General features: G+C 44.1%; 1 protein-coding gene across 3 annotated transcripts in view; it reads right to left on the bottom strand.

Annotated features, from left to right (window-relative positions):
• Nucleotides 1–14,103, bottom strand: part of JMJD1C (jumonji domain containing 1C) — a 164,191-nt gene that overhangs the window by 94,993 nt on the left and 55,095 nt on the right. For all 3 annotated transcript variants that reach the window (XM_046942820.1, XM_040702360.2, NM_001199546.3), the window contains exon 2: nt 5,916–6,080. Coding sequence is in view for 2 of the 3 variants with exons in the window: in XM_040702360.2 (XP_040558294.1) it covers nt 5,916–6,080 (165 nt within the window). In the remaining variant the exon portion in view is untranslated. The remainder of the gene's footprint in view (nt 1–5,915; nt 6,081–14,103) is intronic.

Below are 14,103 nucleotides of genomic sequence, written 5' to 3'. Positions count from 1 at the left end.
TGCAGAAGGTGGTTGTTCAAACTGTACTTTTTCCTCTGGAGTGGTGACACAAATGCCATTAAGCTGGCGCTATATAAGCATCTGCTTCATAATCCAACACAAGCGAGCCTGCTGAAAGCAGACTGCACTCAAGCGGAAGGATTCTGCAACGCGCAGCTGAGGCAGGGAGGGGGGAAGGCTGCATGAGGTCAGAGCAACGAGTCTGTCCTCCACATCACCACAAACACTCCTCCTCCTTAGTTTTACCACCAAGCAATGCAGCACACAGTCGGCACGTGAACACACAGGTTTGTTACACCTCACCAGAACAAATGCATAGTCTACCACTTGACCAACCTCATTCCTCTGTAAGGCAACCTCCTCATCAGCATGAGGCTCAGACTGACAGCCTAGGTCCCACAGGTGCCACTGGCACTGTCTGCTGTAAACCAACTGCAAATTCTCACAGTGCAGAAGAGTTACCGAGCGCATGTGAAGACCCACTCTTTGTTCCTGGCTTTGTTATAAGCCTGGCTGGGGCCCTGTATTCTTGCAGAGCTCTGGACAGAGTCCCAGGAAAGATTGTTCTCAAGCCACTGGTTTAGCAATGACTTCACTTGTTCCAAGAAAAAGTCAGGCAAACAGACATACGTTTTTTTTAGCGGGCTGGGGAATTGAGCTGCTCCTGCAGCCATCCTCCCCCAGGCAATGAGCATATTCTGGATCTCCTCATTAAGCACATTTTAGCTTATATTAAAATTCCAATATACTCTTCAGAAATGTACCACTGGAGTAGAACCAGTTCTTGTCGTATGCCAGCCTTGAAACTGGCAGTGATACAGTTACTGCAGGACTTCATATTAGCTGAGATTATAGGGCAAATACCTTGGTTTGACAAGGTAAGCACTGTACAGCTAGCGAAGCACAGCCTCCACGTTCAAACCATTAGAGAAATAGTACGGATTCTTCTGATTTATTATACATGAATTTATACTGAATTCAAAAGCAAACTCTGGAGACAGCACTGTTTTATTTATAGATATAAGGATAGGCACCGCACACTTGACAAAATACCCAGGAGAGCACAGAAAACCCTTAACCAATCACCTCTGCCTGCATGGAACCTTCCCAGGTACCCAGCTCTGCCCTTCCAGATGAAGGAACCATTCCCCCACTTTTCGTCATATTTGATTCAGTCAAATCATTCCCTCTTCTGGCTTCGACCCCGCAGAATAATGCCAGTTTCTTCCAAAAGGAAAACTGCCAAAATAAAGAATAATTTTCCTTCCCCTATTCTACAAAACTCTTTTCCTTTCTGCTTGCATGTGCAGAAGTTTCTCAAGCGTTCTCCCATTCAAGGCATTTGCTTTCCCTTATCTCCAGTTACAATCCTTCCCTATCTGCTCTTGGCTCCTTTTCCTCAACGCACAAACTTGCCATAATCTATCCATCTTAAACTCATTTAGTCTTAATTGCTTTTTCAATTATCCTTCTTCCCTTATTTTCTTTCCAAGATGACGGAAAAATCCCTTAAAATGGCTGTCTAAAATTTCCTTTATTTCTATCCATAGACCTTCAATGATAAACTTCCATTTCATCGTGTTACTGATATTTCCATCGCTTCTCCATAGCAAAGATTCCTCTTCCTTAAAAATATAAAGTTGATGCTATTAAAGAAACCCCACAATTTAGTTTTCCACCTCGGTGTCCTCCCTTAGTCTATCACCTTTAACTTTCTTCCACATCATTTTACCATTCTCTGAGCGTGTCTCTAGCGGATTCTGTCCTCAGTTCACTCTTTTTCTCTCTCTACACTTTATTTTTAGGTATTTTTATGTTCAGCTAGAGGGAGAATAATTAAATTCAAACTGACAGCTCACAGAAGCATCTTGTTTTGTCCATATGAGTATCTTGGCTCTCCATTGTCACCCTGCCCACACACTCACATCCACCTCCCTTGCTGGCTGCTAAGAAGATACCATCACAGCCTTAAGCCTCCAGACTTAGCTGTACAATAGGCATGACTGTATCACTGATCTGAAACATCCTAATACCCAGACTATTTCTAAATCAGAGACAATGATTTACTCCCCCTTAAATACAACCATTCTTTTCCGCCCATCGATAAAAAAAAAAGATCCCTCATCTCAATTTCTTCAAAGTTGTTTTCAGAGGAATTCAGAAGCAATTTTGCCTCATTTCCCAGGTACTGGTAATTCCTCTAGTCCAACACCTTCAGCCTGTCACTCTGTTTTTGTACTGTCTATTTGTAGCTCCCTCATTTACCAAACTGAACCGATGCCTTCAGTTGCAGTACTTTATACAGGCTATTTTTCTTAATCCTTCACTATGGAAATACATACTAATTTCTACTACCAACTTATTATGTTTTCAAAATCCATACTACTACTTCATACTACTCCATCAGCTAAGAAGGCTTCTCCTGCACTGACATCCGTAAAACATCTCCATTAGTTCCTTGCAAACACTCTTCCCTAACTCTTAGGCTACATTTAGGCTTGACATCACTTGTCACTGTTTTCTTTTTGCTTCTCTCCTTGCCTGCACTGACTTCGACTTGCTATACTGCCTGTAAGCTCTCTAAGATAGGGATAGTCTTTTCTTCTGAGCTTGTACAGCACCCAGCACAGCTGAGCACTTTTGAACCCAGAAATGCTATGGTTAATGCCACCTGCATTCTTATAAAGCTATTTATGAGGCATCGCCATCACAGCTTCCTTTGTGCTCTAGAGGCAGCTCCCAGCTACAGCGGCCAGCCAGGCGGCCCAGGATTTCTCCTCTGCTCTGTCCAGGAAAACCATCTCACAAGAAGGAAAAGCATCCAAACACAGCATGAATGGGCATTACACTTCCCTTATTTTATAGCAGGCTTTCAGAGATAGTTAGCCACCAGCAGCAGCCATCCTCATACAATGAAGCACGCTGCCACCAAGGCTCCAGGCCCAGTTGCTGAAAATTTACCAGAAGTGAATGAGGTAGGATCAGAAAGGATAATCTAATGATAAAAAACACTGAAGTCAGGGGAAAATCCATCCCTACCTCTGTTACAGAGGTTTTAAACAAGGAGTAAGAGGCAGCAGTTCTTATTTCCTCACTCTCTTAGCACCTGGCCCAGGAGCATACAGCCTTAGAACACAGCTAGACAAGGCCAGCAGAAGCACTGCTTCCACTAACAGCCACACCACAGGCATTCAAATTAGCACATGTGGTGACCAAGTTGAACTCCAGCAATTTCACACATGAAGTGGAGATTACAGCGCATCTCACAATTGAATAATAAAAGAAATTGGTAATTGTGAAGTACGCAGTGGTGACTCCCTACAGAAAAACCCACAGAAGTTACAGACCTTGCTTCTGATCAAGTTTAGTTTGAATACCACCCAGGAAATACAGAGTATGTTGATGAAAGAAGAGAAAAACAAAAGGTGATAAGGATCTAAAATAAACGAGCACTTTCCATTTATTATGTTTAGTAAGTCCAAGATCCAGTAGCATGTACTACTTGAACATAGTAAAATATTGCTTTGCTACACACATACTGGGTACCTAAAATAAATTGTACCAGAAACTCTTGTTTTGGTGTTTAATAAGACGACAAGACAGTACATGAATAATTTTTCAATATACTTCCATCACTGGGAAACATTTGAGACTTTTCATTTAGTAACTATGGCAAGATAGCTCTTGTAAATCACATCAGCAACAAGGACTTAACATGAAAGTGCAGATATTCCCCTCAGTGTTGTGCAACCAATATTTCTACCACCTTTTCCACTGCTCCTCTATTTTTAAGAAGTCTTGTTCTAACTTAGAAAATGCCCTTTCACAGATGTCACACGCTACATCAGTGTTCAGACAGGCTGGAAATGAAGAACGTACTTAGGATGGCAATTTGAGCAGTCTCCGTGTTCACCAGGTCCTGGTGGGCTCAGTGCAGCTCCTGATAAGGAGCAGAACTTTGGGAGGGCTCCATGGAAGGCATCTGCTCTAATCTGAGTTAATATTCTGTACCTCCGCTTTCCCTTGAAGAAGGGTTTTCTGGAATAGGGATGGATGAGAGTTTGACACAGAAAACAACTCTTAGAACATTTGCAAGCCGGCCAAGCACAAATGCTGAGAACTTGTCATCTTACCATCTGGAAACCGTGCCCTAACAAGCTACTGAGCCCTGTGTTGGGCTACATGATTTGAATTTTATTTATTTTTTTAATGCAAAAGCAGGAGGTTGACCTTGTACAGATCTTTCCAGTCCCATAAGCTACCTCAGGAACTCCAACATTAAAGTAGGAATTTAAAAAACAGTTGATAAAACAGGGGTGGAAGAAGTTTCTGCCTTTAGCTGGATCAGATGAAGTTTGGATAAGTCTGTACTGAGAAGAAGGTGCAACTGAAACATGCTCAGGCGTCAGCAAAGACGTGCCTTTATCTTGGTGACAGGATCACCAACTAAACTAGAAAACATTCTAGAAAGTCAGCTCTTCAAAGTCCAAGAAGAACCTCCATACCCTAGAGAGTGAGACTAAAGGCATAAAAAATAACCAAGTACGCAGATACTGTATTCCAACTTGCTAACAGATTTTAAAATATTCATCTCAATCAGGGCGACATGGGTGGTATCAAAGAGCAAGTGACATTACTCAGTAAAACCAAAAATTCTCTCTCAAGGATATATTAAGATGAAACTGAAAATTTGGTTGTACAAGGAAGTACCTGAGAGAGCCTGCACATCCAAAATTTCACCATGTTTTACACATTAACACAATCATTCAAGGTAAGTCAAGAAGGAATAATAAGCAGAAGCAAGTCCCGTCCTGAACAACCTCTTCCCATAGCAAAGCCAGGACTAAAATTGCAGATACTGAGCTTCACATTATTAAACATACCTAAAATGTCCCCTTCCTCACCATTTCGAGGAATTGGGTGGAGCTCCCTTGTCACCTGACAATCCCAGAGAAATCTTCCACAACTTTCTATAAATCAACAACACCAATAGTTCCTAAAGCCTCAGAACTATTTGGATCTTCTGATGAGGGTGGTGAGGCATAGATGAGGTGGTGCCCATAGATGTGGTTGATGCCCCATCCCTGGAGACTTTCAAGGTGAGGCTTGAAGGACCAGGCCCTGGGCAACCTGATCAAGCCGTGCATGTCCCTGTTCACTGTTGAGGAGTTGGACATGGTGACCTTTAAAGGTCCCTTCCAACTCTAAGGATTCTATAATTCTAGGTTTTTTACACTACTAGAAGTGTTACTGGGGAAAAAGATGGGGAGCAGGGGGTACATGTTTATTCCTTAAAGGATCATCTCATCAGATTCTTGGTATTCACCAGATCTACCTAAAGATGCATCAACAACAAACACAGCATCCAAACAATCCTCTGCAACTCTATGCTTGGGCATCGATTCAGAGAGGAAGTGTCACAACTGTCACCTCATAAGCCAGCAAAGCAATTGTCACTTCATTGATATTTCTTCACTTTTCTCATCTTTCTGATCTTTGATCCAAATATTAGATATGCTCAAGTCCCGTAAAGAAGGTGTTATAAGCTTACGGGCTTCTTTTCCATCTTAGTTTCAATCCTCCACAGAGCAGAAGAGGCGTTCCTATTAAGTTAATACTTATTAGATGCTCTGACCATGTAAAGAGCCATTAGTTCTACGCTGTCACTCAGACTAGGTTTGCAGTGCTTTAAGCTGATTTAAAAATGAGTCTGAGTGACTTGCCACATCACACCCACCCTCTAATCTCAAACACAGTTTGTTAGTATTTTCTTGTCCTTTTCTTACCCTCCTCCCTCTCCACACTCACCACATTTCACAACCACCACCACCAAAGTAAACTAGCTGGTTTCCTAAGGAGCACAGCATTAGAGACATTAAAATAGTTCAATAAACGAGACTGCTGAAGCATCTTACCAATGCAGGCCATTGAATTTGTTTGATCTTTGATCCCTGAGTCTGGCTTGGGTCCTTTCTTTTCGCCCAGACCAGCTGGTACTCCACCAAGAAGGTTGCAAAATCTTCATAAACTTTAACCCATTCTCGCTTTTCCCATTCAAGGTCATCAAATTCCACGTATACCTGGAGAAGTTTAAGAACAAGAACAGATACACATTATTACTTGTACACAGCACGGGAGAATCTACATGCACTTTTGAAAGCACGTGTTTTAAAATTTCATGTGAGAGCTTAGTATTATCCCTTTTACTGTTATGGTATTGAAATGACAATTCAATCAGTTCCCGCACCACAGAAGAAATGTTTTCTTTCAGCAGAGCACGTGTGCTGAAGAGATGAAGAGTTCATCTGCCAAAACATAGCTGTTAATGTTGGGTGTCTTATCCCATGATTGAGAAGTGTGACACTAAATACTAACATATTTCGATAAGCTCTGAGAACAATTCCTATTATCTGTTCAAATATTTATCATACTTAAATTAATGCAAACTAATCAACCAAACAAAAAAAACGCAGCTTCAAGGATTAAAAACAAAACAAAACAAAAAAAACCCCAAAAAAGCAGTCAGTTGGAAGAGAACCAGAAAGAGAAGGAGCACCATAAGCCCTCTGGTGCTCCGTGTACCTCCAACACACAGTTCTGAGCTCCCAGCTCCACCTGCAGAAGCCGCTCGGTACCTTGCCGTTTGAACCCTTATGAGATCCCACTCCTTTTGGCTTAATAAATAAATACATAAAACATTCACAACACCACACTTCTCATTTCCAGCTAAATCACCTCGGAGCCAGTTTGCATCTATATGATCTCGTGCCACTGCTGTCCTACATGTACATGTTACTGGGCTATCCCCAACGCACAGCTGGAGAACAACCAGAACCTCCCTCAGCTGCACTTCGCAAGCTGACCATGCCAAGTCATCTGTCTCCTCTGGTAAAGGGAGGAGGGAACACACAGCCAAGAAGTTATACAAATATTATCCACATTAGGAAACGAGAACTTAGTTCATTAAGCATTACATTACAAGATCACTTTTTTTTAAACTATATATTTTTTTCCTGCTTTTATAATGCACTTTACAACGCTGCTAAGAAGAAACACCCCTTCCTATAGAAAGCACCACTGCTTGTCACAGTCTGGAGGAGGACAGGGCAAGTTGCTTTGCTCTCCTGAATTTCAGCTCTCAGTTACACCCATCTCAACTTCTGAAACCGGAGCTTCTTCCTCCATCTTCTGAGAACTTACATTGCTGTCACTGAAAAATTCTTGTCTAGGTTCAGTTAATTTTAGGCCTGCAACATACTTCCTTGTCTAGACTGCCTGTCTCACACTTGTGAGACGCGTGCTGCACAGCGCTCCTGCTCATCTCATCCCTCTCCCTTCGGTGCACACAACTTAAATTTACACCGAGCCCATACCAAAATTCGTCTTCCCAGTTTTCCCCTCTCACAGATGCTCTTTTTTTTTAAACCCACATGACTTCCACCCTGTTCCTGCACTCCCCCTATCTCTCTGAAAGCATGAGTCTGATTACAATAATAACCCACTGCAGTTACTCTCTTCTGTGGCAGCCCACAGTCACGTCTCCACTTAAAATCTGCACGGCTATGCAGACGACAGAGCTGGTTCTGCTCCTCCCGCACTGCCGCCCTCACTCATCCACAGCTCCCCTCCTACTGCAGCATTTGTATCAGCTCTACTGAATAGTTCATACAGAAAGGACCCTCCTGCCTCAGCTGTTCGTTATTAAACTGCCGCCTGTTATTCTAGCAAGAGAGCGGAAAGATGTTGTCATTTGGTCCATTGTGAAGACCACTGTCAGTGATAGCATAGTCCAAACCGTTCCCCGAAGTCCTCTTGCTCCCCACCCCTCCTGCTGCTCATCCCACTCAGTGACCCTGGGCCGGGCAAAGCGTGCTTCTGTAATACCTGGGCAGCGTGTGATGGGGTGGGGGGGCCGAGCACAAGGCTGAGCACAGCTGAGGGGTTAAAAACAAGAGACAACGGGAATCAAGAGAGCAAACGTTTTTGAAAAACACAGATAAGCCTAAACTGGATCCAGCAGTTGAGAAACAGTCACACTACAACACGCTGCGCCTTCTGGATCCCTGCCAGAACTCGTGGATAACTGCAATGCAATCTAGTGTTGTGCGTGCAAGATCTGCACCCCAAACAACCCCAAATCTGGTGCAACGGCGGAGGGAGTTACCGTGAGCTGTATGAGGGCCTCCTGGCACCGAGCAGCCAGGTCTGCAAAGGAGCAGCTCAGGGGAAGCGGGGTAGGGAGAGTGGCATGGGGCCAGCTGCACTGCCCGGGGCACCGCATCCCATCCGCCCACAGCCCCACGGGGAGCCACGCTGCCAGCCTCACCACGCTCCTGTGTCCGTGCCAAGTCTATTAGCTACCCCCGGCTTTCCAGAGTTCATTTCTGAAAGGCAGCAGCAGCACGGGGAAAACGCGGAGCACAACCTTTCACCCATTCTTTGTTAGCGAATACGTGCTCAAAACAGGAAAACGTGTTACACATTTTTGTGAGGCAAGAGTAAAGGCTGCCTGAAGCAAACAGGGCTCCCCTCTCCCTGGACACTGTGCTGCCGCACAGAGAAGAGCAGCACGAGTGCATGAAAGGGAGTAAAGGGAATAAAAAGGGGAAAGAAGAACAAAAGCCATCCAGCAGCCTGTGCCAGAAAGCAAAACACGGAGCCAAGCCGAGCCCCGCCAAGAAGCAGGGAGCCTGAAAGCACTCCATCTTCTTGCTTCGCTGGCGGAACTGTGCACAGCAAAAGCCCCTCCAACATCTGCCTCCTTAGGAGCGTATGTTGATTTTGAGATTGTTCAGCCAAATCGTGCTTCCTTGCCCCGTCAGCTACACAGCAGTTTGTTTTGCCAGAGCCGCTCTAGACCTCTCACCACGTACACACTTGCGCAGAAAGGGAGAATTCCCCCTGGGCTGATATTACAGTTATAATTGGCATTAACGCGCTAATTTTGTAACTCGCTATTTTCCAACAGGAAGCAGCATAAGCCCACAGCACGTTTTTCCAAGTAAAGCAAGACAACAAATTAACGTTCAGCAGTCAGCCAAACAATTGCAACAAAATATCACCGTTCCAAAGCCAAAACACAACAACCATGGTGCAATTTTCAATGTGCAGCACCACGCTCCAGCCTTTTCCAGTCACCAGTGCTCCAAATAAATACGCCTGACCACACAAACCCTGCGGCTCTCTGAACAGTCACGAACACACCGTGCCCTGCACAGAGCTGGGCAGTGCCGCCCACATGCCCAGCACCAGGGATGCAGCCACACCGCCTGCACGCTGCCACAGCCTGGCTTGATCTGAGGACAAGTGCTGGTGGCTGCTAAGCTTCCATCCCTGTGTGCTAAAATGACTCATTTTAGCTGATTGGCACTTAAGAAATACAGGTCATTTCTCTCCTAAGTGACGGCAGATGCACCAGTCACCGTGCTTCCAGTGCTATACCAAAGCCTGCACCAGGAGTTGTGATGTACAGTTCCCTGTTTCTCACCTAAGGACTTTCACTGAAATATTTATGTTGAGTGCAATTGAGCATCTCTTATAATATGCACTTAATAAGGCAAGAAACCCACTTCATTTGTACCATTTGAATATTCTTTCAACACAAATTGGACTACTGGCTTCAAGGTGAGTCCCAGGGCCTATTAAGTTCTATCCTTAATGTTTCTAAACTAAAACAAAGACTATTCTATACACTATATACATCTGTACTGCATGAAAGTAAGGGTTGAAAACTCAAAACTCAGCTGCTAAAAGTTATCTTGAAGTTCAGCATTCTTAGGTACACAGCCTGAAGGATCACGGAATGGCTTGGGTTGGAGGTGACTGTGTGCCACCGAGCTCCAACGCCTGCCGCGGGCTGGCTGCTGCCCACAGCCCCATCCCATCCAACCCGGCCTTCAAGGCCTCCAGGGATGGGGCACCACAGCTCTTCTGGGCAGCCTGTGCCAGAGCCTCACCGCCATCTGAGTAATGTGTTTTCTCCCAGCATCTAACCCAAATCTCTCCTCTTTTAGCTTAAAGCCATTTCCCCTTGTCCTATGCTTAAAAAGCCTGGCATGTAATCCAGACAACATGTAGGCCAGACCGCCTGCTTTCCAGCCCCTCCAACACAAAAATGTACGCCTTGATACAATTTAGCAGAGGTTTACTTTGAAAGCTACTATGTTTAAAATAACCACATCTCAATGGCAATAAATAAAATCTCCTACAAGAAATTTTCACTCGTAGTACCACCCAGAGGAAAAGCAAATTTCCGTTGGATGCCTCCAACGAGCACACAGTAACGTAGAGGATGAGAAAACAAACAGTAAGATGTAGGACAAGATGCCCACGCTGGCGAATGAAAACGCAAGCCCGTAACAGCACTTCCCTCCCCACATCCTCCAGTATCAGCTGTAAGCTGCAGGCTTTAACTGCATGTATCCGCAATGGGACTTCTGGCACCGGCCCACTTCTGGCCCAGCGAGGAGACTGCTGGAGTTCCCGTTGCTAGGGCACACCTCGCCCCAGGGGAAGGCCCACAGCCCCAGCCAAGCCGCCATGGAGCCGGGCATCCCAAGGTGAGCAGCGAGCACAGCCCTGTGGGCAGACAGGGAGAGAAGGACAGCCAGAGGCACAAGCTCCGCACGGCCTCGGTGCTCTGCTGGGCCACAGCAGTCTTTTTTAGCATTTTGCGGAGCTGCAAATTAAAACCACGTACCCTAAGCTCTGAGAAACTTCTCCATTTACATACTGAAACGGACGCGACTGCCAAGTACTGAGCTGGTATAAACTAAAGCTACTTGTACGTACACAGGGAACGCGGCCAGGAAGAGTGTTTTTATAAAACCTAATCTTCCCATCCTGTTCCCAATATCCCTGCCTTCTCAGGTTTTTACAGATCGTTTCTTTGATGGAAACGGCATTACCCAGCAGCCAAGCCTTTCTAAATATATCTTTAACTAATCAAATGCAATCAAAGCACAATTTACTATAAAGCAAAACAGCTTAACACAGTAAAATTATTACTGTGTTATACAAGTGCTACCCATTTCCGCATGGAAAAGCAATGAAAATGCAACTGAAGACAGCAGAAGGGTTTCTCTTTAATAAGGAGCTTGCAACGTGGTTATATGCTTCCAAAATATCCCCCATCCTTGTCATTCACATTGCAATTTTCACAGCCACTCCACATTAAAAAACTCTTAGTGTCATCATACTCCTTTGCTTTCTACATCAAAGTGCTATACAGCTGCATCTTACAGACAGTACAAGTAAAGCAGTAGAGAAAAAAAGATGGGTATTTGAGAATATATTGGCATCAGCCCACACAGCCTAAGGAAACCCTAAACAAATGTTGGAATAACAGCATCGGATTGGTTTCAAACTAACAAATTCTTCAGTATTATGAGTTTTATTGCCTCTATGCATCCCTAAAAACAGTTTCCACCAATCTGGAAGATATTCTTTCTTAAACACAAGTTCTTCACTTGCATTTGTAGACCAGAAAGTATTTACTTTCAACACACAAAGCAATACTAAAAGTGCTGCGTATTTTTAGCTGGAGTGAGCAGACATGCACAACGTCACAGCAAGCCTTCAGGAGATCTGGAAGGATTCTCAGTGAAGTTGGCACACATCTGTTAATCATACTTGTACATTTCTTCCACTGTTTAAGGAACATCACAGCTTCTCTCTGAAACACAGGACCTCCGCATTAACCTCATCACCAGGACAAAGCCGTAGCTAAGTCCAATTTCAAAGGAAAGAACATGGAAAGCCTCTTCAGAGACAAGACCAAATATTTATAGTGCTAGTTACCTTACGCTTCTGCATCTCTTAAAGAAAAAAACAGGAAGTGCTTTGGACAAAGATTCAAATCTGCATGTTCATTTTAATTGTTTGAGGAGCTTGCAAGTAAAAACATCTAAATGGCAGCTTTTGCCCCCACGAATCTAAGGATTTTAGCACACTTTCTCTTAAATGTAAAGAGGACATCATGCAATTCATTTGCTTTTTGAGACAAAGATGCCATCTTCTGAGATGTGCTATGAAAGCAAAAGGGACGACTCTTCAAAGTCCCCTTCGACATTGCCCACCACCATGAAGCATCATACCAATCGATTATTCTCAAGACCTTAATTCCTTCTTCACTCCGAGGAACGCAGTACAGGCACATTATATCCCAGAGGCAGCCCTCAGCTACAACCCAGAAAGCTGAAGTGCACAAAGGAAGAACTAAATCTATAGAGCATCAAGCCTTTGCTGTTTCAGAGCTCCTGGAAGTCAACTTCTTATGCAATCCCACCATGTTTCAGTAATGGTAATTAAGTCAGAGCTTGCCTGCTGCACAATGGCTTCCAGCTCCTCCTGCTTGTTGCCCACACTGCATGCACTGGCATAGATGCACTTCAGCTGAGTCATCGGCCTCGCTCCCCCCAGTCCCAGCACTGCTCCCCATGGCTCATGTCTAGTGAGCCTTGTTTTATTCCCTTCCCGCTTCATACCTACTTTAAAGCCCTCTCTCAATGAGCCCTGCCAGCTGCTGGGCTAGGATCCCTTTCCCCCTTTTGAGACAGGTGAGACCCATCCACAGCCATCAGGCCAGGTGCTGAGTACACTGCCCCAGGGTTGAAAAAGCCAAAATTCCTGTGATGGCACCAGCCTCTCAGCCACTCAGCCATGTATTTATCAGATGGGTTTTCTAATCCTCTCAGCATCTCTTGCTGTCGCTGAAAGGACAGAGAACACTACCTGTACTCCTGCACCATCCACTAACGGCCCCAACCCCCAAAGTCCCTTCTGATAGCCCCAAGGCTTCTCTCAGTGACTTCATCTCTGTCAGCATGAACCATCAGGAAAGCGTAATAATCAGAGACTTATAATAATCAGAGACTTCCAGTGCCAAGGCAGCTCAATATACTTCATACACTGATGAACAAGTAAGACAGCCCTGATCTCTTGTTCCGGCCTCTAACTAAACTGGAGATGCACGCCTGCTGAAAAACATGTCAAATATATGCCATATGCAGGAGGAAACAGGAACAGATGGAGCAAAGAATCCATGCTTCAGTAAACGTGAATTTTCAAGGTAGCTCCCTTATATCTTAAAGCATCAGGACAGTTATTTAAATAAAAACATTTGTTTCAAACAGATAGCAGTCTCAAGATGCACTATGGGGAAACAATAAGCATAGAAATGAACAGTGTATGCAACAGGCTTAATTTTGAAATGCTAGTTTTGCACTCCCTGGAATTCATGCCTGAGCACTGACAACAAGTAAGTTTAGGAGAAAAGATGCAGATAAAAATGGCTGCAGAAGTGAAGAAAACTGCCAGTACATTGTACCAAGGTGCTGCTGCCTGTAGCTTGGATTGCTAAGCAACCAGCACACCGTGTAGAGTATCAATAAGGTCACAAGGACGGTGAGTGAGGAAAAAAGCATCCTACTAGGATGCCTCAATACCACCTCTGGTGAATAAAGATGTACATTTCAAAAAGCAGACGTGTCTTCCATGCATCATTTTAAAACACATATTCCATACAGAAATGAGAGACAGAGAAAACACGCACTACGTTGCATTGAAGGAAACAGTATTTATATTTCGTGCCATTCAGGGTTTTAAATGAGCTTCTCAAAAAGAATTGTCTCCCAAACAGAGTCCGCAGGAATGCAAGATTTTATTTGAAAGGTGTCTGACTCACTGGCGGTACTTAGAATATTTGACATACTTTGCAAACCTTTTCTCCAAATTCAGATGGCAAAGCCAGGCGACGCACAAACCAAAAATTAACTTATGACCATGCTGGGATTTTCAAGCACACCTAAGCCAAGTGTTACCGCTTTCAAAAGGCTTTAGATGCCAAAAAACACAGTGAATTTCTCATCTGAAATGAGAAATAAAAGCAACATTGAAATTTCAAGAATGTATTAACTACTAAATCATAGCAGCACCTAGTTAAAATACACCCATTACACAACAGTTCCCTGGTCCTGCAGACTTGGAAAGAAAGTCTTTCAAATTCTTTGTCGTCAGCAACGTAGGAAACTTTCCTTACCGTATCTAACCATAATTTAGATGTCACGTTAATTCCTAAAAGCCACTGTTGCAAAGTCTCAATCA

Source organism: Gallus gallus, chromosome 6, assembly GCF_016699485.2.
Source record: "Gallus gallus isolate bGalGal1 chromosome 6, bGalGal1.mat.broiler.GRCg7b, whole genome shotgun sequence".
Lineage (NCBI taxonomy): Eukaryota > Metazoa > Chordata > Aves > Galliformes > Phasianidae > Gallus > Gallus gallus.
Note: the sequence above shows the minus strand (reverse complement) of the source record. Positions and strands in the feature narration are given on the sequence as shown.